Source organism: Carex rostrata, chromosome 30 (genome assembly GCF_964058835.1).
Source record: "Carex rostrata chromosome 30, lpCarRost1.2, whole genome shotgun sequence".
Lineage (NCBI taxonomy): Eukaryota > Viridiplantae > Streptophyta > Magnoliopsida > Poales > Cyperaceae > Carex > Carex rostrata.
This window is the reverse complement of record NC_135947.1, coordinates 2,524,387-2,551,208: the sequence shown is the minus strand read 5'-3', so window position 1 is coordinate 2,551,208 and position 26,822 is coordinate 2,524,387. Positions and strand designations below refer to the sequence as shown.

Here is a 26,822-nt window from a genome sequence, read left to right as displayed (position 1 = left end):
TTATTGTATTATTTTATTTTGCAATTTATATATTGTTAATTCTTGATGCTTTGTCTAGCAAAGCTGTGTTGTTTATGATCTCAATTAAAAATATTGCAGGGAAACAAGGCTATTGTAGTGGATGAGATGAAGATGATAATAGTTGAAGCATTTTTCTCTGATTTTTTTTTTTTTTTTGTAAAATTTCACTTACGGTAACATTCTTTTGTACAAATTCAATTCTGGTAAGAAGGTCATGTATGTTTAAATTCTGCTACGATTCATCTTGTAAAACTATCAGGTCTTTTTGCATACTTGTATATATTGCATAGCAGTGTTGCTTTTTTTTGGGGGGTAACCTTTTTGTTTAATTTTCTGTGCAACATTATACTCCAATGTAGTAACTGAATGCTAAATGTTTGTTGTTATATGAATTTTCTCAATGCTGCTATTAGTTTATTTTTTTATGTCGGAGTTTCTTGTTAATGATGAATAATAATAGGAGCTGAACATGGTATTTTAAAGAATGTTGTTTCTATGTGCGCATGGTTTCATCTTGCTTGTAATTATTGAAATCCTGGACTGAAACAAATTCTCTTTCATATTCATCAAACAAATTACATACAAAAAGGCATGCCATGATGCCACTATTCATTTAGGAAATAATAATAAAAACAAGAAATGATATAATGGGAGAACTAGTGGCCTTAAAAGGGATTGTAGCAATTTTCACATACTATATGGTATGATTAAGAAATTAATGAACGCTACAGAAAACATAGCATTGTCACAAAAAGGCATGCCAAAACTGAAAAATTGAACAATTTACATTCACTTGACTGGAAAATTGCAAATAACATGAAGATAATATGGTATCATTTTTCATCTCCTGTAACAAAAGAATGTTACAGATAGCATTGCCACTGACGATGGTTCAAATAACAAAATAAATGAAGCTCTAGAAAAAGAATATGTATAACAACATAAAATTATAAACTGCGCCACTATTAATTCAACATATATTGAACACCACAATTACAAGCATGTAGAATTCATCATTTATGAACATAAAATAAAAAATTCTTACATTGCTAGTTGCACCAGCAAAAAAATTAGAAAATTCCAGTCACACCAATTTAGTACATTTTCTTACAAGCATACAACAACATTCTTCGAGTGCCATCTCCAACAACACAGCTTCATATTTCAAATAATAGAACTTTCATCCACCGACCTGGTAAAAGGCATTTGTTGTCTTAGTACAGCGGCCAATTAAAAATGAAGTTATAAACCATGAAAATATCAGCACAGAAAATTAGAAATGAGATTAATTTCAGTAACTTGTGAAGACTTTAGGAAAAGAAGAGAAAGTTACCTTAGTCTCTCTAGACATATCAGTTAGGTCACATGGGTACTACTTGTATACTGATGAGCATGATACCTACAAGATCATTCAATACATAAATCAAAGGTAACATTAATCAGTAATTCAAATACAAATTATTGTATTTTACAAATATACCCTTGTGAACTACTCATGTTACCTAGTTTAATACAAAATATAAGAATGAGAAAACTGAGCAATATCATCTATTCGAGCTTATGCATCATTTTGCAAAGTTTAATACAAGAAAATTAATCTGAATTGAGTAAAATATAAAACTAAGCTTACTCTAAATTCTTAAAATGTATCCATGTTAACAGCATCATTGCCATAATGATTATAAATTTCAACCTATTTGAGGAAGATTATGAACATCAAAGATTACAAATTTCACATCAGCACAATTAATATCGTAGATTCCATTGCAACAAGCTGATTATTATATCTCCAAGCATAAGCACAAAAATATGACATTGATACTTAACTACAAGATAGGTAGAGTTTGATTCTTGTATGAAGCCGTACTAAGAGTGTCCTAAAATTTTCAAGTGTAGCTTTGATAAAGCCTACTTGAGATATTGCTGAATGGAGTTGCACAAAGATATGTACCAATTGGTCAAAGATGTGTACTAGTTTCGCTCACAATTGTATACCAGTAGCCGGTCGGCATGAGAGAAAGATGTCATACACCTGAGAGAAGAGAAAATACCAGATACCAATAGCCAGAGACCCCTTTGTACCAGTAAGTTTAACTGCCTAGAAACTGTACCGGCCACCACAAAAAAACCAGGCTGTTCACAGCTTCTCAGTTATTCCAACCCACCATCCAGGCTATCTTGGGGAGGGAGACACGAGAATTAATCCTAGAAACAAGAATTAAAAGTTATTTAGGTCAGAAATTACACATAAAAACAAGAAAGTTACAAAAATGAAACTAAAAAATTAATGGCGACTTGGAGAGGGAGATACAAGAGAAAGAGGTTCTAGACAGGGATCATGGGAGAAATGAAGCGCACAAGGTCTGTAGGAGAACTTAGCGCATAGGGTTGATAGGAGAAAATTAGCGCGGGGCGACAGGGAGGAGGGTAGGAAAAACCCTAGCGAGGTCGACGGGCCGACGGCTCGGGGGAGAGGAATGGTACGGTTTGGACGATTGGTCTTAACGGAGAGCATTTTACAAATTTCCGTCTCTGTTTAGTTTGAATCGGCGCTCAATCCTGTGCACGAAAATTAAAGCCATCATGCGGTAGGAAATACCGTAGCAAAAAATTGAGTTAGCTACCGATAGCATGCTAGCCAATTCCTACATGTACATGTATTATAAAAAAAATGAGTTTATAAAAAAAAATTAAATCATAGATATTTTCTTTTTCCAAATTCTAAAAAAAAAAAAAAAAAAAAAAAAAATTCGGGGCGCGGATTTTTTCCGCGGTTCGGAATAAAAATTCTGGGTCGCGGAAAAAATCCGCGGCCTAGATATTTTTAAAAATCTGACTGAAGACTGGTTATTTTTAATAAAATATTTATGATTTTGATTATTTTTAAAAAACTCAGCTTAATCCCGATTCCCAAATAAATAAAGGTTACATAAAAGAAGAAACAAACAACCAGTGCTAATGTTCTGCACTGCTTCACTCAAAATTGATTGATTTCAATTGCTCAAATTATGGTAAGCATCTCTCCTCAATTATTTGCTTCTTCTATTCGAGTTCCCATCCATTCCCAATTCCACCTTAACCTTAAGGTTTCCACTGCTCACTCAAAATTGATTGATTTTCCTAGCAATTAAGCAACTCCTTATAAATAATACTCATATTTTGACAAAACAAGACAACACAAAAGAAAAATAACAACTATCCAGCTCATCACTTTCTCTGTATTAATTGTTCTTTTGTTTTGGTTGATTGCTCAGAGAGTCTTATTGATCCACACTATCGCCGGCCTCTGCTCCCCTCTCCTCTCTTGGTATGTTCTAAAATTTATTGTTCCATTCATAATATTAGTTAATTTTTTTTTTTTTTTTAAAAACACTCTGATGACAGAATGTTAGTTAATTAGAGGGCTTGTAGAATAATTTTTTTTTGTATCACAGAAATTTAGTTAATTTTTGTTTATGTAATTATTAATCAAGCATTTTAGGTTGCTTTCTAACCTCTGGTTTTGCTTTAGATATTCTGAAGAATTGGAGATGCGAACTGATCATCGTCTACATATTTAGTCTGATCTGACGGGTTAGTACCATTATTTACAAAATAAAGCAACTTTTTTTTATCAATTTATTTACTGAAAGTTATTTATCATGTCTCTTGCTATCAATTGTAACATAAATGACTTTGGATCTTACAAATGACAAGTTAGGTTAATTTTTAGTGCCGTAAATTTTATTTATAGTATTCACAACATCTTGGTTGTATAGACAATTGAATATGTCTTTCTTTAAAGTAGTCTCCAATTAAGCTTCACAATTATTGGCACTGATCATATTAAGAACTGTAAATATATCGTGATATGGAGATGGATAAGATTATGTTGTGATTTATGGGTCCTGTTAATTTCAATGTTCAATTTTTTTTGTTGTTATTCATTATTGGCTATCGTATGTTTATCAGGCAGCGTCAATAATGGCTACAATAGTTCTAATAGCAACTTTGGAGTGTTTTTTTTTGAGTGGTTAGCAGCGGCTGCCAACCATAAAATTTTATTGAACTGGAAATAAATATTTACATCTTCCTAAGGGAGTGTAAGGTAAACTACTTACATTCATTTCATCCTAACTATTAGTAGCATCACATGTTTCTTATCTCAGCAAAATCTATTCCACATCCTACTCGTCAGAATGACCCTGTCTGCAACCACTTCTGGCGGTACCAATATCCCTTTGAAAATCCAATTGTTACGTTGCAGCCAAATGTACCAGCACGTACACATGAACCAAAGTTGGCTTAGGTGATATTTGATAGGCCCCAATGCCTTGAGGTGTGCCATTGACACAGTCCAAGTTTCATGTACTCCCTCTTTTATTAGTAGTAGTTTGACCCCAGTAATTCTCTGCACCTTTATCCAGATTCTCATAGGCAACTTTGGAGTGTTAATGTCTCTTTTCTGGATAGTAAGGTTAGTCTTGCCTGCATATATTTCAGCCTTACATGATTTTTTTTTTTTTTTCTTCTTCCTTGCATATATCATTTTCATGGAATAAACTGTCAGTTTGGAAGCTTCACTTTTGAATCAGTAAAAGCTCGCTACCACGTTGTCAAATATTTATATTGTCTAAGCTTTTACTAAAGAAATTATTGTGGTTGTTACCAGCTGATTCTCTCAATAGTCTGATTCGTTCCGAATTTTTTATTAATAGAAATAAAATTAAAAAAAATATCGAAATTTGAGAGTACTGTTGAGTTTATTCGAAAAATAGGTAGGATGAGTCGTATTAACCCGTCCCACCGGACGGGTCTAATTAACCCGTCCCGGTTACTCCCTCCTTAATCAAATTCGCGCAAAAAAAAAAAAAAAAAAAAAAAACCCGGACGGATTTACAGGACCCGTCCCGAACTTAAAAATAAAAATAAAAATATCCGGATGGGTTTACAGGACCCGTCCCGAACTTAAAAAAAAAAATCCAATTGTTTTCATTTCAGCATAAAGGAATCTACTAACAACATAGAGATTAACTCATTTTTGACAGCTGCTTTTTCAATAATCACGGAAAGAAAAAATCATAGGCCGCATACATTTTAACCCTATGGAATACCCAACCTCGAATAGGGATTTTTGAGCTGTACATATTATATGAAGGATCAGAAGAATATTGACAAGGACACCCCATTGAAAATAGGTCTGCAAGCTCCAAAGCTATGATTAAATCATTCATTTGCAGGGATAGGTTTAATTTATCTACTTTATGCCAGTTCTCCCATATGCAAAGAGGGTAATTAGTTTTTACAGGTAACTCCCATTTATACATTTGGTACAGAAGTACAGAATGGATGGAACTGAACCTCACTAGCACCCCCCCGCTCACTTCATTGTTGATCTTCTACAGCTGAAGGCTACTAGTCCCTCAACAAAGGTTCACAGAAATTCGGGTCCTGTAAACCCGTCCGGGTTTTTTTTTTTTTTTTTTTTTTTGCACGAATTTGATTACGCGAATTTGATTAAGAAGGGAGTAACCGGGACGGGTTAACACAACTCATCCTACCTATTTTTCGAAAAAACTCAACAGTACTCTCGAATTTCGATATTTTTTTATTTTATTTCTATTAATAAAAAATTCAGCTGATTCGTTATTTTGATTTGAAGTGGCTGGAAGATGTTGGTTTAACTCTCAAAGCAGACCCAGCAGTTACAGCTTGAGAAAAAATGTTGGCTTTCTAGCATGAGAGATGTGCTGTAAAATTTCCCATGTGGCCACGAAGTTTTCCGAAATCTACCTCCCTATTATAAATGTCGTTTGCTCCATTGACACTAGATCAGGCAACATATTTGACAGCCTTGTTGCTAGGATTTTAGATATAATCTTTGGTATCAAATTGATTATACTAATAGGCAGATAATCTTTGAGCTCTTCTGCTATCTCGTGCTTTGGGATCATAATTATGTTCGCTCTATTAACTTCCTTAAGGTTTATATCTCCATTATGAAACATTTGAATAATCTGTACCACTTCCTCCTTGATTTGATCCCAAAAGATATGAGCGAATTCATTTGGCAATCCGTCAGGTCCCACTGCTTTGTTCTTTGCTAATTTTCGGACTGCCCATTCTATTTTGTGTGGTGTGAAGGGACTGTTGAGCCGTGTCAGCTGATGAGGGTTCCCAAAGAAAACTGTTAGATCAAAATCACGAACCGGCCTAGCTGTACCGATCAAGTTCTTCATGTGAAGAAAAAAAAGCATCTTTTATTGGCGATTCCCCTGTGATCTAGGTTCCTTCGTGTTGTGAACTGATAACCATATTCCTCCGCATTATAGCTGATGCATTGGAATGAAAGTAACAGGTATTGTTATCCCCCTCTTTAAGCCATCGACAACGTGATCTCTGAGACCATTTAATTTCGATCAAGGTTGCGAGTTGGTAGGCTTTTTGTCGTATCAATTGCCTCAGTCCAAATTCAGTCTTGTGTAATGTTTGCATCTCCTCAATTTGATCAAAAATGGAAATTGCCGATATGCAATTTTCCAGGCATGTTTCCATGTCTCCATGTGTACCATTTGATTCTCTCAATAGTCTGCTCCGTTGTTTTGATTTGAAGTGGTTGGAAGATATTGGTTTAACTCTCAAAGCAGACCCAGCAGTTACAGGTACAACTGTTTTGCACAAGTACTATTCAATAATTTAACAATTGGCAAAACTTATCTGTTGGTAAGCAAGCGTCTATCCCTGTCATACAAAATTCCTTATCTTTCTAAAGCAACTAAAACTAAAACCACCTAATCCGTTGTTTTTAATTGAGAAAATTTGTCATTCTTACTCGCTTATGGTGTACTCGATTTTGAAATATAAATCGATACTCATACTAATCTTAGTTTACATAATTCATGCTCTATGCATAAAAATGTACCTTTTGACCTACTCAACACCTTAATTATCAAATGTAGAATGTAAACCTATGCTCTCAGCGTAGCTCCTTTTCTTTCCTTTGTTGTTCATATGCATTGCATTTGTTATATTTGTATTATCAACAACTCATAAAACTTTTGTGGTTGTAATCAAATTTACTAATAAAATATTGTGGTTGTAACGTAGTGTGGTTATCAACAACCTCAGAGATAACTGAGGTTCTAACGTAGTGTGAATTGTTAAGTTTTGTGATTGTAATCAAATTTACTAATACAACATTGGTAGCTACTACCAAGTTTAAAAAAAAAAAAAAAAACTCATAAAACTTATCACAATAAAAAAATTGCCGAAGCAAAGTGAGGCATTGCTCTATTATAACTCAAGCTATGTTAAATTAAAAATTTATCTAAGAAAATCTTGATCGAAAAATTATATTTGACATAAATAATTTCACGGTTAACATGTAATATAATTAATTGAAATCCAACCAACAAAATAGAATTAAAAGAAAACAGAAGGCACATAAATTGCAAATTTATTTAAGACTACATAAATTGGGCTCCATCCAGACACAATTGTACGGTTCCCTCAAGCACTTGAAATCAGGATTATGCATTTTGATTTTCAGGTTGTAGTAAAATGTCGCAGTGTTGGTTTCGTCATGAAGTCTTGGTAAGTAGAGTTTGTTACTGTAACTCTTACACGGCAATGCTCTTGCAATAGAAGTTCTAAAATCCAAAAATAGTGTCAAATCCCCTAAATCTTCAAGCCGAGTCCAAGACATATTCTTTGATCTATCCAACTTGTAAACTCGAACATAATCCATGTTAACTGCTCGAAACACAGAGATTAAGTCACCGTTGCACTCTAGCAAATAGCAATATTCTGTGCCAAACTCAGGTGCCTGATCTAGATCTGAATAAATAGGTGACGGCTTATCGAGAACTCTCCACGTATTTTTTTCTGGATTAAAAACACCAAGGTTACCTAATCTACCCAAACAATAGAATTTCCCATTGATGAAAACCGGATTGTTATCAGCCATAGGGAATGGAAAATTGTTGTCAAATTCCAAATGATACCATTCTTCCTGCCCATAGTGCCATGCGATAATTCTTGTAAATTCACCTCTAGGTGGACCGACAACTGCAAATACCACACAACTCGAAGAGTTTGGCGCACAAGACATTGCGATACCACTGTAGGAATAAGGATATTCTAATATTGGGAGATGATGAAAATCATTAGTGAACGGATTTAGCAAATACAGCTTATCGCAACCTTGTAATGCTAGAACCCACCCGTCTTTGGAGAAGAGCAAGCGACTTGGCTCATTGGAATAAAGTTTCTTCAAATTTAGAGTAAATTGTTTGTCTTTGGAAGGATTGTACATTTCGCATGTACCCAATTTTTTTGGGCAATACATAAGCCATACTTGTTCTTCTTTGATCGGATTCGATGGGTTCATCCATGGCTTGCAAACGGCTTGAAGGCGATCAGAATCCTTCAAAAGTAATTTTTCTGAAAGTAACTGAACCATGTCTATGGGCATATTAGCCAATTGTAAAGATATATCATCTTCCTTGTTTTCATGTTCTTTTACCAGTTGTGAGCTATTTTGAGAAACCTGCTGGAATATAAATTAATTAATTAAAATAAGAATAATAATAACTTAATTACTAACAAAATAGGGGCAAATATAATTAAACATAATTATATATACCTCATTGCGAGCATTGGTCTTAGATGAAATACAGAGCTCAGTCTTCTGGACAAGTCGTCTGTAATTAAATTCATAGTTAGGTTGTTTTTTTGTATCTTGTAATAAAATTAAAAAGGAAAATAAATTATGCATGCACTTATTAATATATTGTGACATATATACCTCACAGGTAGTAACCAATTGAAAGAACAATAATATTGGCCTTGTATTGCCTCTTCAGATAGTAATTTAAAACTGATTGTTTGATTATCCAAGCATATTTTGTAGAGCCTTTCTCCATCATAGCACGACAACATCTGATAAACACAATTCCGGTCCACTCGAGCATCTTGTGCATGAAATGACTGTCCACCATGTGAATCAAGAAAAAATGCACAATCGCCAATGCTCTCCACTCTCACCCAAGTTTCTGTTTCATCTTCATTTGAAAAATCTAACTTGAAAATCACAAGATCAATAACAGTTTGTATTGTGCTAGGAAAGCATGTTCTCACAAAGAAAAGATCTCCACATGACTCCACCAAGTGCCCGATTTCTCCAATTCCAAAGGAAAAAAATTGATCAGGTTTATCCATACTTATAGTCGTCAAATAAGTAGTGGTGGCCGTCGAAAGGGATGTTATGTCGATAATCTCTATACTGTTTAGAAGCATAACATATAACTTCCCTCTGTACATGAGCATCCTTGTTACATCAGTAACATCAAAGTCGACAGGCACCTCAGTCCACTCTTTGTCACCCGGACGGCAAAATTGAAGAAAATTATCTTCTTGGCCAAGGAATATGATGGTGCAGTATGGAGAAGTTGGTGATGATGTCAAAATGCACAATCCAAGAGATTCAAACGACACCTCAATAGGCGGAAGATGAATCTTCTGAAGTGAGTAGATGTTCAACAAGAAACATTCGTCGGATAGATCCCTGACTAAAAATAGCCAGTCTTCAAAGTGAGCCAAGCACAGTTGCCCCTCCATTTCAGGGATTTTTCTTTCTTCAATGCTTCCTTTCAGGGGATTGATGAAGGTTTGAGTTTCTTTACGTGATCCAGGTGTTCTAATCAACCAAGCTTGGTCGTCGGAACCACACGAGAGCATGTTTACTACCTTTTTGATCAACCTAAGTTTATTTCCAAAATAATATATATTTATTAGAATATTTGTTAAGTTGTTAATTAATTAAGGCGAGGTAAAATTAATGACTTTAGGCTATTTACAACGTAATTATTATCCGTTATATATCATTATATATATGTATAACTAATAAAGATTTCTCAATATATTATTCTCCTTAAGCTTTTAAATGGTTCTATTTATGGATTGAATCTAATTTTGAAATACATGGAGCTTCACCATATCAATTTCCTTAATTAGGAGCAACTGGTGCAATTTCTAAATTTGGGGTAAGCTAGGAATCCAATTACCACGCTAGTTAGATTAAAGATATCTATCGTTGATTTGGAAATTGATTTTTGATGAAGGGACAACCAACGACAACAACCATCACTGAGCCTTTAGTTCCAAATAAATTGGGGATAAATTGGGGACAATCAATTTAATTATATATGTATATGCATGCTTCTTGAAAATTGAATAGGTTGTAATTAATCTATATATGTGGAGCAAGATTCATTTGTAAATTAGATATGATATAATTTACCACTAGAAGCGTATATGGAGCAACGCAGCGGAAGAGCGTGTGGCTTTCCTCTCTTCTTCTCTCTTTGCGGATTGTGAAGATGGTTGAAATTACACAACAATAGCAATCGCTCGAATGGTTGGAATTTCGTGAGTCGGTGTGCTAATACGAAGAACTAGCAGTCCCCTTCTAGTTTCTTAGAATTCCTTCTCACCTTCTTTCTCTTGCAGCCAAGAATGCGTATGAACAATTGATGGATGCTCATCCCATCAACCCCGTCTTTTAAAGGACCTACGAGTGGTTTCCTAAAAACTGCATTTTCCATAAATAACAGAGAGAAATTAGAAAGGGTGGAGAGAATAAATGCTCAACGGAGATGCTATTTTTGTTTACCATTTTTATTTTAGGAGGTGATATTTTGAAAACAACAATTATAATTTTTTTTTTCTTTTTTTCTTTCTTTTGCCAAAGATAGAGTATTTATTGTGTTTTATCTGTCTCACTCTCATAGGTGTTGTTCTTGTCTCATTGTTCTTCATCCGCTTGTAAATTAATTGTAAGTATTAATGCGGCAATTATAATTTAAATTGCAGGAATGTGGTCCATGTGGAACAATTGTTAATTTAATAATCTTGCTAAATTAGAAATATTTCCAAAAATATCACATTGGCTGCAAATAATTTACAACTAGCAATTTCAGAGATGTAAAGCTTAATGTTACAAATTATCAGCATAGTTTAAATTAAAATTAATTGCTAAAATTGCAATGATATAAAATTAATTTAGGAACAAATTATAAAATTACTAATGTTGGAAAAAAAAAAAGTTATTTTTATAATTTCATGACGGAGATGCTCTAAATATAACGATATTACTATAGGCATATCAGCTTTCTCTGTTATTGGCTTATTGCTTTGACCGATAGAAATTTGAAAATTCGCAATTGTGTATATACTTAATTTTCCAGGCTTGTATTAGTAATTGATTCTAATTTAGTCTTCGAATAACGGCTGTTACGATTTAGCAAACAATTATAAATATTCACAATGTGTAAATGAATCCCAACAGATTTATCAACGCAATTTATGTTGTATATTTGTTTTGTTTTGTGCAAAACAATTCGCAATCGTGTATTAGATATTATTCAAATTATATATGTCAACTTGGTGGCCATCGTAGGATTTGAAGTGGGGTCCCAATTTATTAAAAAAAATTATAAGCATTCACAATGTGTACTAGATAATATTTAGACTCTATTTACAACAAAAAATTGTCATTAATTGCAGGACTTCGAATGAAGTCCATGTTGATTAAAAACATCTATATACAATGTAAATGTGCTGCGGATGAATTCCAAAATATGTATTTATATATATATATATATATATACTAGTTTATATACTTGCAATTAATGGCTTTAGATTATAAACATGTAATTTGGCGAATTACATTATTAGAAATTTTGTTTGCATAAAAATAAAAATATTCTTACAAAATTACTCTAATAATTATCTGGGCAGGTATAATAAAAAAATATGTTGTAATATTGTCAATTTTAGTTGTTTAAATTACTCCACTATTAATCGAAAACATATTATTATGCATGCAACCTACATTAAATACTATATATATTACAGTTGTTTTTGGCGTAAAATTAGGCATATATTTTAGAAACTTCTCTAATAATAATATGCACAAGTTTATTATATTATTTGAAACAAAATTATTAGTATTGGTAATTTAATTGCACTTGAAGTGCGTTTAGAACTAATCTAAAACATCTAAAACACATACTGTACTGAATTGCATTATAAAATATTTTGTTTGGGTTTGGATTCTTGAAGGAGCTCTTGTTTTGGAAGCTTTTTGGGATAATAATCTCGATAGTCTAAAAAGTGAAAAATGCATTAATTTGCCTGATAATTGTACCCAAACAAAATTTCTGAGAACATTCTCCAAGTAGTTTAACATAAAAAACTTCCAATATTCTCTAACTTCTATTTCCAACGCTAATATTCAAACATTTAAAGTTCTGTTTATAACATTTTAAAATGTTACTCACAAGTATTAAAATCTCTATCTGAAATCATTTAAATTCTAAATTTAGATAGTTTTAAATCCTAACTAATTTTTCTCTTTAAGTCAAAAGAGAAAAGATTTCTTTCACCACTTTTTTTTTCTTTCAAAATCCAAACCGTTCATCTTGTTCTCCATATTAATATGTGCTTGGAGACCAAATTTTATATTTTTCTGAATTTTTTTTACTATTTATTAAGTATTTTACAAAATTGTTGATCCAACGGTGGCATAACAAAACAGTAAAATCAGCAGCCACCGTTGGATCAACAATTTTGTAAAATACTTAATAAATAGCAAAAAAATTCAGAAAAATGTAAAATTTGGTCTCCAAGCACATATTAATATGGAGAACAAGATGAACGGTTTGGATTGGCCATTTGAATTTTGAATTTTAGATGTATGGTCCAATGCACAAACCCCTCCATGCATTGCAATGCACCATAGCCCATCTCTCTCTCTATATATATATATAATTGGACTTCTTTGTAATAAAAATTAATTTAAGATTATCGGCGAATAAATTTTTAAAATCTTCGATAAATAATAACTATAAAATAAAATAATCAATTTAATTTATAATATCTTCAAATGGACCTGTATTCTTTGAATATAAAATAATCAATCAATTTAATTCGTATACTTCGGAGAATCTCAAACAATAAAGTTGGAAAAAAAAATGGGGCCGCATCTAGGGGATGTGGACTCTATTAATGGTCCGCATCTCTTAGATGTGGTTCCTAGTAATTGGGACCCTATTTTAGAGATGCAGCCATGTCAAAAATGAAATTTTCCAGTTATTTTTTGGTTATTTTTTTGGATTATAATATTTTTAAAATTTTCGTAACAAGGCAATAACAAAAAGCCACCCAATAAATATGCAAACAGGTGTTCGGTCAAATAGATAGTTTTACCTGAGTAAAGCTAGGGTGTGATGTGCTCACCAAGAGAGTTTGGTGAACACAACTCCAAAAGTATATCTGATCGACGTCAAATGTTGAATCCAAACCATTGAAATCCATGTACTTCATGAGTAATATATATACATACAAAATTTTAAAAGTTTCAAGTTTATCTTTGTGCACCCCTACTCGTATATGAAGTAAGATATTTATTCCTAGTTTTGCTCCAGAGTCAAACATGACGTGTGTATTTGACTGATGTTTCTGACTTAAACACGGCGTCTTCTAGTAAGTAACGGCCACAGAGGATCAAGACAATGCTACTTGCTAACATTCAACATAGAGGACTTGATTCACTTGACTGAGGCTAATTATTTAACTTGACTAGGGGAGTCTTTTTTTTGTCTCGGAATGCTCAGAGTTAAGGCCAGGTGTACTAATTGCAGCGCAACGGCAACAAATAATAACATCTTTTGAGAAAGGAAAAAGGCAAAAGATTATTAAAACAGGGTAAAACGAGTAAAGTTAGGATGTGATGTTTTTATTAAGAGAATTTTGTGAACACAACTCTAAAAATTCATAGGATATATATGCATCACTCATGAAGTACATGAATTTCAACGGTTTAAATTCAACGTATGGAGTCGATCCGATAAACTTTTAGAGTTATGCTTACAAAACTCTCTTAATAAAGACATCACATCCTAGCTTTACTCGTTTTACTCTGTTTTAATAATCTTTTTCCTTTTTCCTTTCTCAAAAGATGTTATTATTTGTTGCCATTGCGCTGCAATTAGTACACCTGGCCTTAACTCTGAGCATTCCGAGACAAAAAAAAGACTCCCCTAGTCAAGTTAAATAATTAGCCTCAGTCAAGTGAATCAAGTCCTCTATGTTGAATGTTAGCAAGTAGCATTGTCTTGATCCTCTGTGGCCGTTACTTACTAGAAGACGCCGTGTTTAAGTCAGAAACATCAGTCAAATACACACGTCATGTTTGACTCTGCAGCAAAACTAGGAATAAATATCTTACTTCATATACGAGTAGGGGTGCACAAAAAGCTCATGACTCAAAACTTAGTTCGGAATCAATTCAGATTCAACTCACTATAACTCGAGTCAAAACTGATTCGAACTTACTGACTCGGTTGATTTATGAGTCGATTCCAAGTTATCCTCAATTCGGTTGGACTCATCATACCAAACTCTAATTCCTATATTTTCAGTTTTTGAGACACCCCAAAACCTTAAAAATTAGAAATATTTGCCACTGCCAACATTTTATTTGACTAGTATTTTTTTTATTAGCAATCTGCAGCAAATGAAGAGAAGTATAGAAAAAAAGTAGAGAAAAGAATTGCATACTGCTTAGTCTGCTTTATTAGACTTCTTTTTTTGGTAATTCTGTTTGGTAATTTGATAATTGTGTAATGTTTTGTTAGACATCGTAATATTTGGTAATTTAATGAACTATGTACTATTTCTTTTGTTTTGTTAATTTATTAAGACTCTGTACTGTTTTGTTGGACTTTATCGGTTTAGTAATTTTTAATTATGTGTTGGCAATTATTTCATTATGTATTGCCTTTAATTATGTATTATTTTGATAAACTATATAATATTTTTTTGTTATAATTAAATTAGACTGTCTCACTATGTACTACATTATGAGTCACAAGTCAACTCGCTTCGACTTGAGCTGCTCGCGAGTTGATTCCAAATTGGAGATTTTGACTCGAAACTAGATTAGCAACTCAGACTCAACTCGGCTCATTAGTTCGCGAGTTGAATCCAAGTTGTCCTCAACTCGACTCATGAGCAGCCCTATATACGAGTTATCAAATAAAATATAAAATATGAAAAATTAAATTATATTTTCAGAGGAATTAATTCGATATTTTTTTAACATCCAACATTAAATAAAATATATCAAATATATTCAGTAAAATTGAGAATTTTTAAAAATGCTCAAACCAGTCATTTTTTGACAGGTTGGAATTAAAATTCAGACCAACTAAAATATGGCAGGTCAGGTTTTTTTTTTTTTACCAAATTGCGCTTGACTAATTAATTAGTGTTACTTAGTTTTTAATTAGTTGTAATTAGTGTTAATTAGATATCAATTAGTTGTAGTTAGTGTTAATTAGTTTAATTTAGTGTAATTTAGCATATTTTAACATATTTTAACATATTTTAGCATATTTAGTGTATTTTAGCATAATTTATCATAATTTAGTATAATTAGCATAATTTAGCATATTTGATATAATTAGCATAATTTAGCATATTTGATATAATTAGCATAATTTAGCATATTTGATATAATTAGCATAATTTATTGTATTTTAGTATAATTTAGCATAATTTAATATAAATAGCATAACATAATTTAGCATGATTTAATGTATTTTAGCATAATTTAGTATAATTTAGTATAATTAACATAATTTAGCATATTTTAATATAATTAGCATAATTTAGCATAATTTAGTATAATTAGAATCATTTGCATATTTTAGTATAATTATCATAATTGAACATATTTTAGCATAATCTAACAAATTTTAACAATTTACAACCATTTTGGACTTAAAATAAATTTAAAAGTGTTAATCTATCAACTATTTCAGAAAAAAAAAATACATGACTGGCCGATTTTGATTCCAACCAGCCAAAAAATGACCGGTCTTTACATTTTTAAAAATATCCAATTTTTTCTGAATATATGTCATATTTTTTTTATTTAATGTTTGATATTGAAAAAATATCGGTGAATTAACTTACTTATACTTGCTTCTCCAATAAAACCTATTTGTCATGAATAGAAATCCCTTTTTCAATTTGTTTTCTTTTTAAATAAATTAATTTAAGTAATAAATTAAGCTAAATGTAAAGAAAGAAAAATAAGGTAAAATAAATAACACAATTCTCTTATATAAGTAATTAAAGTGATGTTAATAATTTGAAGATTGCTTTCATGAGGTGTACTTATTAAGTGGTCACACATGCTACTATGATTATGGAGCAAAGTTAGGCTGTGATGTGTTTATAAGAGAGTTTGACGAGCACTACTCTAAATGTTTATTGGATTGACTTCAAATTATGAATTTAAATCGTTGAAATCTATCTACTTCATAAGGAATTTATGTATATGCAAAAAAAATTAAAGTTTCGAATTTATTTAATACGAGGTCAAGCGATAAAAAATAATAGAAAATAAATACATAAAACAACTTATAAAATAACTCATTACAGGTTCATTCTTTTTACCATTTAACTTTGCACTAATGAATTCAAAACTTAAAAAAAAGAATTATATACATGTATCATTATAAAGTAGATGAATTTTAACAGTTTGAATTTATTATTTAAAGTTAATTTAATAAATTTTTGTAGCTGTATTTACTAAACTTTTATAATGAGCACATTACACCCTTTGTTGCCCTAACTTTGTTGTTTTGTAGGAAAGCCACGAGGTCCACGAGTGGAGGAGACAATTATTTGTTAGAGAAAAGAGTCAAAGACACAATAATTATGTCGCATGAATATCGGGTAGATGGGGTCGATAATAAATTTGAGGATAACTTTGTATATTTGCCTCCAAACTTCTACAATTCTCTTCTAGAATCCATATCCTTTGGGTTTGCGTTAACTCGGATCTTGGATTTAAAATATTAACCGTGTCAGTATTAATTCGAACTAATTTAATATATGCTTATAATACGAGTCTCTTTAATATCTGTATTAATTAGTATGGATCTGATCATCCGAATTTATTCTGCAACAACAGTAGCAATTAAGTCTTTCGCTCCAAATAAATTAGAATAGACTAGAAAAGGAAACTCAATCTCAATTATAAAATCAAGATAAGTACTCAATTGCAATTATAAAATCAAGATAAGTAGTAATAAAATAAATAAAAATAAATAATAAAAATAAAAATAGTAATAGTAGTGGTAGTACTAACACTCTGTTTGGATGGAGAGTAGAAGAAGGAATGGAAGGTAAAGAATTGAAGGGAATGGAATGGAAAAAAAAGGAAGATTAACCTCTTCGTGTTTGGATGTCTAATGAAAGAAAATAAATTTAACTTTCTTTTCCATCTTATTTATTGTTTGATTGATTAAAATTTACGAGATTAATGAGAAATTCGGTGACCGTTATAGGTTTAACGAAAAAAAAATTTTTGAACATTATATGTGTAAGATATAGTGTTGGGCATTTGTGTTATTTTTTCTAAAAATATTTGTAACAAAAAAAATTTTATCCGTTACACTCCAATTTGGGAGGAAAACCGATTCTATTAATTATAGTGATACAAGGTTAAATCTTTCATCTCATATACCCTTCACCTCCAACATAATTTTATCAACCAAACACAATTCAACGGAAAGATTTTGTTCCTTTCCATTCCCTCCCTCCCTCTACTCTCCATCCAAACAAGGTGTAAATACTAATAGTAACACTACAGCAGAAAAGACTATCAGCGACCGGTTTTCCGGTCGCTGATAGTCATGGCGCCGGTCGCTGATAGTGATCCCGGTCGCAGATATCTTATTCCGGCCGCTGATAGTCCGGTCGCTGAAAGCATTGTCGCAGATACTCTTCTGATGACGTCACCGGTCGCTGATTGATGTCATCCGGTCTCTGATAAGTTTTCTGCGACTAATTTTTTTTTGTCGCTGTTGTTTTTTGCTGACGTCAGAAAAAAGTATCAGCGACCGGTAAAACGGTCGCTGATACTCAAAAACCGATCGCTGTGATTCTACCAAAATTTTTTTTTGTTTGTTTTATTATTTACATTTCTCCATGATATTTGATAACAAACATACAACATTACATCAATTAACATAAATAAGACAACAAATATCAAACATAATAGATATCAAACATACAAGTGCCAAAAAAACATAACAAACATACCAAAAATCAAACATAAATGCCAATCATATCTCAAATAATATCTAAACAAAATATTTAAACTACATAAGTCATTGTACCATACCAAATAACATCTAAACTACACAAACCTATATCTAACTTGTCAATACCAGTACCGTTCTAGTTTGGTACCACCCTGATACAATTATTTAAATACAAGATAATTAAGTACCGTTCTCTGGCTTCGATCAAGGCAGCTTCGGAACTCAAACTCTCTTCGACCCTCTTCCTATCCAGGCAGCTTCTGAACTTGTCAATTCAATTTTCCTATCCAGTTCTGAACTAAGAAGATGGTCAAAATCAAGCTCTTTTTTAAACTAAAGATTTACATCATACTTCAACAATGCAAAATCAAGCTCTAGTAATTATTAGCTAGATTAATATCAAATTAACGAAAAAAAAAAATTAATCTAGAATCTCACTAAGCAAAATCGAACAAGGGAAAAGAGAGAAGATACCAGTGTCGTCGATTCCAGGCGAGACGCTGGTGGTGCTGGTCGCAAGTCCAGAAGACGGCGCCGGCGCGAGAGAGAGATGGTGACTGGTGAAGCGAGAGAGAGAGAGATCGAGCCTCTGCTGGCCCACTTGACGTAGGGCGCGAGATTCACGTAACGGGGCCGCCTCTGCTGGTCCACTCAAGCTCCTTCTAACCACGAATTGAAAAAAATACGAATTGAATAGAAAATCGAATTGAGCAGAAATTTGAGAAGAGATTCGAGGTTCTAACCTGTTGAGCAGAGATTTGAGCACAAAATTGCAGCAAATTACCAAAAATCACTGAAATTTGAATTGGGTGCGCGCAGGGGAAGATGAAACGCGGGGGAAAAAACTAGGGTTCTGTCTGGCGCGAGGGAGAAGGCTGACGCCTTTTTTTTTTTACCCAATACTTTCAGCGACCGGCAATGGCACCGGTCGCTGATATGGTCGCAGATGCCAGTGGTCGCTTGATGAATGGAATTTATTTTTATTTTTTTCGAGAAATTGAGTTTCTGCGACCGGCGTCAGCCCTGGTCGCTAATACCGGTCGCTAATACCGGTCGCAGAAATTCCATTTTGTTGTAGTGTAATAATGCTAATATTAATATCAACTATATTATATCTAAACTATAGATCGTAGAGGTCAAAGTTCTAAATTTAAGTTAGTGTTAAATTTCATGTTCTATAGAAACTCTATGCACGGATTAAAACTGATAATATATATATCGGTGATTTTTTTTTTGTTATTGATCTTATTGATAACTCTTTTGTCGTACTTTTTCTTTATAATTTAAAAAACTTTTGTGATGCATATAAGATGTGATGTTATTGTTAAAATAATATAAATCATTTTGTATTCTTTTACCGAGTTATTACCTGATTAACCGTAGTATTATTTTCAACATTTGAAGAAAAATATTTATCCCTAAAAATTTATGAAAGCATATTTTTTACCTACATAAATATTGACTCATTTTAGAAATTAGTTTTGATCTTAAACTTAAAGAAATTAAAAAATATATATGTATATTCTTCAATACCTTGTCTACACCCCTTATTTACTGTATAAAGTGTTCATCATTTTTCTACTTTTGAATAATTATAGAAAAATTCAAGTTTAATATTTTATTATTGAATAATTATAGAAAAAATCAGGTTAAATACTTTTGCTAAATAAGTAAATTACAGCTTTCAATTTTTTTTTTCTTAATAACATATAAGAGATTACTAATAATTGTTACAAATATTATCCACCATTAAGACTCATAATTATATCTTAATCGCATGTGCATCTCCATGATTGCACGCAACCCAAACACACACACACACTTACGAATCTGCTGCTATTCTTCTAAGAATAGCAGCTTCGTGTTTTTCATTTGTGTCTATTTCTCTCTTCAAAAGAGGAGGAGAGAGAGAGTGAAGAGATAAAGAGGAGAGAGATAGAAAGAATAGCTGGGAGAGCAACAAATTTGAATAACAGTGGATTTCATTCCCATAATTTTACTAGTCCTCTAATAATTTTGCTTCTTGATGTGAAAACTACTGACAGTCTGACACATCGATTAAGACAATGTTTCTACAAAGGGATTAAAAAAATATGAGGAGGGTTCAAATGCCTCCATTTTTTGTGCCTCCATCATGCCTCCATTTTTAAAAACTTAAATAACTCAAAGTTTAAAACTTAAACGTCAAAATAAAATCGTTAGATGTAATCTATTTTATTTTCTCTATGTGCCCATAAAAAATTATCACATTTTGATTTTGTTTTTATATGAATCAATAAGTTGAAAAATCAACGTCTAGACATTATCTACATTTGTATACATTTTTACAAGCTCAAGATGACAATCAAAACAAAGTTGAAATGTCATAATTTTTTACATGTGTATAGATAAAATGATATAGTTCATATTCAACGGTTTTATTTTGAATTTTAAGATTTAAATTTCGAATTATCAAAGTTTTTAAAAATGAAGGCACGATGGAAACACAAAAAATGAAGGCATTTGAACCGTCCTCAAAAAATATATATTCGAAGGACGATAAACCCACATAACTTGGCAAGGTCAACTTGTAGTCTTCGTACACATATAAATATAATGAGACATTGAAATAAAGATATTGTCATCACTCATCACTATTTTGATTCCGTAGTCCGTACAGCACATATGATAGAGTTAGAATGAGAAAACAAATGACACATGTGTTGAATGAAGCTAAAATAACATTGCGAATATATTTAGAGGAGGGATCCAATTACACAATTTTGTGGTGACACATTTTAATATTATATTTTTATAAGTTATTTTTGCGATTTCAAAATTTAAATAGTCGATCTGAACAGTTCAACGTGATGTTCATATTAAAATGTACTTGGAGACCAAATTATACGTTTTTTTTTATTTATTACTATTTATTTAGAATTTTTTAAAATTGTTGTTTTTCAATGATCCAAAATTACCTAAAAACAATAATTTTGTACACATCTCAGTAAATACTAAAAAAATTCCATAAAATGTAAAATTTGGTCTTCAAGCACATTTTAATATGGAGGTTATGTTGAACGGTTCGGATCGTCTGTTTGGATTTTAAAATATCAAATATAACTTATAAAACTATGGTGTTAAGATGTGTCACCATAAAATAGTGTAATTAGATCCCTCCTCATATAATTTATCCTATGAACTGAGACTGATAAGAGTTTGCTATTTTGCTGAAGCTCTGGATGATGGAAAATTTGTGTTTTGGCTGTGGATTTGCTTATTGTATAAAAACTACTGGGGGTGTGGGTCCCAGGTTTTGTTGTACATATTTTTTTTTTTGGATATTGCATTTGCTATATCAGCCTTAATACACACACTCGCTTTTGAAAACAATATATAGAAGCAGGAAACTTATTTTGGATGGCAAATTTTTAAAATAAAATAAAAAGTCTAGCAACCATTTTCTATTGTTTTTTTTTAAACTAAACAAAAGTCAAGCTTCTATTTGATTGATAGATGTTTTGATACATGAGTTATGTTACAAAACAAGTAATCTTAAAAAACAGAAATAAAGCCTACGCAGGAGTTCCAGTGGAGCATCCCTCTACAAAGCAAAATATTAAAATAAAATATAGTAAATTGCATAATATATAAAAAAAAATAAAGAAATTAGATTTTACAAGAAGTTTGCAAATTAGAGGTATAATCAAGATGGTTTTCATGTTATGATTAGTTTATAGGTGACCCAATTGTGCGCTTGTAGGTGGAATAGATGACATATAACAAAGAAATTAAAACTGAGATAAGATGTCGACATGTATGGAATGATATTTTGTTCGCCAGTTATAAATCAAGGACGACAGGAAGAGACTCGGGTTGTGAGAAAAAAGAGATTGAGATATTTTACCTAGGTTTTGGGAGAAGATTAATGCTCAACTCTTTAATTAGGGTTCGTTTGTAAAACCAAAGTTTAATTAGAGATGTTAATGTAATGAGGAGGGTTCAATGCCCCATGTCTTTTATATCTCATCATACCTCATATTTTATATCTTCGTTTTTAAATGCTAACTTGTTAATCCGAACCGTTCAACATGATATCCATACTAAAATATGATTGGAAATGAAATTTTATAAATTTTGAAATTTTTTAAGATGGGTAGAAAATCACTGTTTTTTTAATGGTTCAAAAACAGTGATTTTATACTTATCTTAAAAAATAGTAAAAAAATTTCAAAAATTATAAAATTTCATTCTGAGGCATATTTTAGTATAAATATTATGCTGAGCGTTCGGATCAACAATTTGAACTTTAAAAACAAAGATATAAAATATGAGATATGATGAGTAATGAAAAGTATGAGGTATTGGAACCCTCCTCTAATGTAATTTACTGATCTGTTTAATAGCGAACAAGATACTCTTGTTAGCTTATGATATGGATACAAATATTGTTAGTTTATGGAACAATTATATGAAAATAATTATTTGGTATTTGTTATACTATATGATAATTGATAAATATCAAAATATATATGATAACTTTAACTTATATAATATGTAGTTTTATTTACTTGGTAACTTGCGACTAAAATAATTTGTACTACATTTAATATAATATTATTTTTTTAATTAGTAATTTATATTCTTACAAAAATGTGACTGTAATTGTAGTTTTTTATATTCTTAGATATAATGTATATTATGTATCTAAACTTTAAGGTAACATATTAATATATTTATTATATTATTAGGTTAGATTATATAATTTATCAATTTATTTAGTAATCATTCATGATCCATGCATTACTCATGAATCTGAATAGTTTAAAATATTATAAGAATAAAATAAATGACACTTCTAGATTATTTTCTGCTCTCTATTGATCTGGGTGATGTGGGCATCTTAAAAAATATAAGAGCTTATTTGCAAATATTTGAATATCTGGACGATATTTATATCTTTTCTGGAAGATATATCCGTAAAAATCGAATCGCAACACATAAAAAGAAGAGTGAGTATATGGTATTATGCATATCACGGGTTGTTATCGTTAGGGGTGTCAATGGTACCTTTTTAGCTGTTTATCCGACCCGTATCGTATTCGATAAGGCGGGTATGAGTAAGATTTTTTTTTTCGTTAACTTATTGGGTATGGGTAAGAATTTTTTTTCGTTAAATAAATGGATAAGAGTATGGGTAATGACTATTTCGTACCCGTTACCCTATAGGGTAATTATAAAATTCAAATATATATTCAATTCAATTTCCAACTCACTTAAATGTATATTTAATTCAATTTCTAATTCACTTAAATGTATATTTGTGTTTTTAAATTTTTATTCTTTATAAAAAATAATTTAGTTGAAATTAATTGCACATTTATTTTATTTTTTTATTAGAAATGCAATTATATATGTGTTAAAATGAATGAGTTTTTGATGTTTAATTTGTAAAATATAATAAAACTAATTATTATACTAGTATTATTCGTTATTCATCCGTTACCGTTTTGTTACCCGATAATATTAACGGGTAAGGGTAGGGTAGGGTAAGATCAATTTTTAATGGGTATGGGTAGGGTATGGATAAGATCAATTTTAATGGGTATGGGTATGAAAATGTCTTCACCCGACCCGTACCGTACCCATTGACACCCCTAGTTATCGTGCTACGTTATCGTGCTACGGCTCTATATTCGAGTTTTTAAATCCTAACGGTCGATCCGATCCGTTCATCTTGTTCTCCATATTAATATGTGTTTGGAGACCAAATTTTATATTTTTTGAAATTTTTTTACTATTTTTTAAATATTTAGAAAATCACTTGATCTGAAAATTCTGGACCATCCAAAAACAGTGATTTTCAATAAATCTAAAAAAATAGTAAACATTTTTTAAAAAATGTAAAATTTGGTCTCCAAACACATATTAATATGGAGAACAAGATGAACGGTTCGGATCGACCGTTAGAATTTGAAAACTCAAATATAGAATCATAGCACAGTAACAACTCGTAATATGCATAGTACCATAGACTCACTCTAAAAAGAATGCTGTTTTAGTACACCATGTTCCCCGCAGCAAATCTCTCTTGTAACTTGTAAGGGCTCAGCTGTCCTTTCTTGCTCCCCTCTTTCCCTTTGCAAGTCCGGCTTTTCTGAAGTACTTTAAATTTTAAGTTACATCATGGACCGTTCGATCAAAATCCAGAGCAATCCGGTCCAATCTGAAATGCACAGAGATCTTTAGTATTCGTGTTAAAACCGATCTGACGGTTCAGATCTAAAGTTAAAATTTGAGTTAACTCGGGTAATATGAATTCTTTTTCGGCCTTTTGCTCCTCTTTTGAACTTTTGAAATTTGTAATCCCAGTCTTCCAACAAATTCCCCGATTACCTCTCTTTTTCTTCTCCATAAATATCCTCAAACAAACCTCCTCTGATCCTCTCTATCTCTCTCGAGCGCGCTTCCATGGTGATAGGTTGGTTCAAGAAGCTTAACTCAAGGACACTCTTCCAATGGCCATGGAGCTGGAGCATCAGTTCTTCTTCGCCTTCTCCTTCAGGCTCGTCATGGCGAGGTTTCCACCTTGGTTTCTCTCTCGTAGACGACCTTCTATTTCAGATCCTCTACTGTGTTGAGTCAGTTGTACTTGTATTTGCTTTCTGCTTCTTTTTTCTATGTTGTGGTTGCAATATCTGAGTAATTATTGATTCCAGTTACGAGTGTTCTGGTTGGGGCTTATTTTGTATGCACTCAACCTGTTTGTGATTATGCTTATATGATTTTTTTTTTCACTAACTTCCCCTATGGATTTTGCGATTAATTAAATGAGTTAGTACAAGACTGTGTATGCCGTGAAGATATTTGTAATTTTTCTTGTTTTGATTTCATTTTACATTTTTTTAATTAACTTTCTCAAAAGTAACCGGATGGTCTACAAATATGTGGATTTTTTTTTAATCATTTTAATGGAACAAGCACCTTATGAGGAATTTATATAAAAATAGTCTCCACGGATCTCTAGGATTGGTTAGAATCAGTGTAGCAAGAAAACTATTTTCTGCACCGATCCTAGAGATCGGTGGAGCCATTTTTGCACCTGATCATAGGATATAAATGTGAAGTTTATTTTTAAAATGGCTTCACCGAGATCGGTGGAGAAAATGATTTTCTTGCTACACTGATATCTAGAATCGGTGGAAGCTATTTTTATAACAATCTCGCGCACTCTACTTGTTCTGTTAAAAGGGTTAAAAAAAAGTTCTATTTAAAAAAAAAATTCCAAATATGCGGTAGACAATTGTGTTTTGCATCTTTTTCCCAAGTAGCAGTCAACATAATAAAAAAAGTATATGAAAAATTTAGTTGTTAAGCATATTTGAGTTTTAAAAGATTAGATAGCTCATCGTCTCAAAAATCGATACTTACAAGTTCGAACCAAATCATGACGGATTTGTTACTGGCAAAAGCCAAAGGTGCATCTTTTGTAAATATTTGTTACTGTCTGTTACTTTCATACTGGTATAATACGAGGAGCTTTTCCTTGCTCAGTTGATCGATAATGCTGGAGTATCCCTGTGGTACTGCGAGTTCATATCATCTAAGATAACAGTATATTTATGTTTAAATCCAGATGGTCCGAAAATCTGCACAACTATTAAAGGAGCCACATGCATTTCACCTCAGATTGGATGGTCCAAATTATGATCGTACGGTCTGGTTCTAAATGGAAATTTTCTGTTCCCTCAGAGGATATGGACTCGGGGTCTGATCGTACGGTCTGGATTCTAATTGATTGGGTTAAATGGATTCAGCTCCTCCCAGGTACTGTAAAGGATATCCTCAGAGGATATGGACTCACTTTACGGCTTGAGATTAAATTTCAGATGGTTTGAAAACGAGGCTAGTGCAGAGCAGTATTATTGGACTTTGAAATTCGTGCCAAGTTAAAAAAAAAAACGGTCTGAATCTACTAATTGTAAAAGATTTCCTTTTCAAGTAATGGAGAGGATATGAATTCTTCTTAAATTGGACCGAACGAACAAGTAGGAACAATCATACTGTGTTAAATTTGAACTGTTTGATCTAAAATGGCAGATTCATAGGCAGTGAGAACTAAGAACCATATGGATCCAAATCTACTTTTCTTATGAAAAATAATTCCTTTTCTTTCATTTGAATCGTTTAAAATCTATCACATGGCTTCAATTACTTATTTTTTTTATATCAATCTAATATATTGAAACAATTTAGATATCATTTAAAACTGTGTAATGGATTTTGAACGATTTAAATAAAAAAAAAAGTGTTCATTTAAGACTTCTTAAGAAAAACAGCATATTTGAATCCAAAACCATTCAAATACGAAGCCGCGTAGGTGTAGCTTCGAGTTGATCGAAGAACCGTAAATTCTTAAAGCATCTCGACAGTGTGATGAGATAGATGTCTGTCGGCGTAAATCTCAAACCCAATGGACGGATTGATTCTGCGCAGCACGATTAAGATGTAATTTATAGGGCCGACATTTTCGATAATAAAAAGGAATTATCTTTATCGATTTGTATTTTGCAACACTTGTTATACCAAATATATTAATTGTTAAAATAATTGTGTGCCAGCATAGAAGAATTCATGAACTCAAAACCACCCTTCTCTTTT

General features: G+C 31.9%; 2 protein-coding genes and 1 long non-coding RNA gene across 4 annotated transcripts; all 3 read right to left on the bottom strand.

Moving 5' to 3' along the window:
* Positions 1–984: 984 nt before the first annotated feature.
* Positions 985–2,501, bottom strand: LOC144546653 (uncharacterized). Of its 2 annotated transcripts, none has more exons than XR_013508847.1 (4): positions 2,380–2,501; positions 2,073–2,226; positions 1,355–1,420; positions 985–1,213 (listed from the first exon to the last, which is right to left on the bottom strand). It is a non-coding gene; the product is annotated as an uncharacterized LOC144546653 (long non-coding RNA). The 2 variants fall into 2 exon arrangements; XR_013508846.1 differs by having other exon boundaries at positions 2,333–2,495.
* A 4,831-nt stretch (positions 2,502–7,332) lies between these two features.
* Positions 7,333–8,520, bottom strand: LOC144547094 (F-box/kelch-repeat protein At1g57790-like). The gene has a single exon (XM_078295697.1). It carries the CDS (start codon positions 8,471–8,473, stop codon positions 7,457–7,459), a length of 1,017 nt encoding a protein of 338 aa, XP_078151823.1. The 5' UTR covers positions 8,474–8,520; the 3' UTR covers positions 7,333–7,456.
* Positions 8,521–9,738, bottom strand: LOC144546630 (F-box protein At2g14290-like). Its single transcript, XM_078295171.1, has 2 exons — positions 8,807–9,738; positions 8,521–8,548 (listed from the first exon to the last, which is right to left on the bottom strand). The coding sequence occupies exons 1-2, from the start codon at positions 9,736–9,738 to the stop codon at positions 8,521–8,523; spliced, it is 960 nt and encodes a 319-aa protein (XP_078151297.1).
* Between the last annotated feature and the right edge of the window lie 17,084 nt (positions 9,739–26,822).

What these genes read in the sequence shown, in the direction of transcription:
- LOC144547094 (XM_078295697.1), bottom strand. Translation starts at nt 8,473, where the DNA reads ATGCCCATAGACATGGTTCAGTTACTTTCAGAAAAATTACTTTTGAAG.
- LOC144546630 (XM_078295171.1), bottom strand. Translation starts at nt 9,738, where the DNA reads ATGCTCTCGTGTGGTTCCGACGACCAAGCTTGGTTGATTAGAACACCT. An exon ending in AATTGGTTACTACCTGTGAG is followed by an intron (nt 8,549 to 8,806) that starts GTATATATGTCA and finishes ATATTCCAGCAG; the next exon opens with GTTTCTCAAAATAGCTCACA.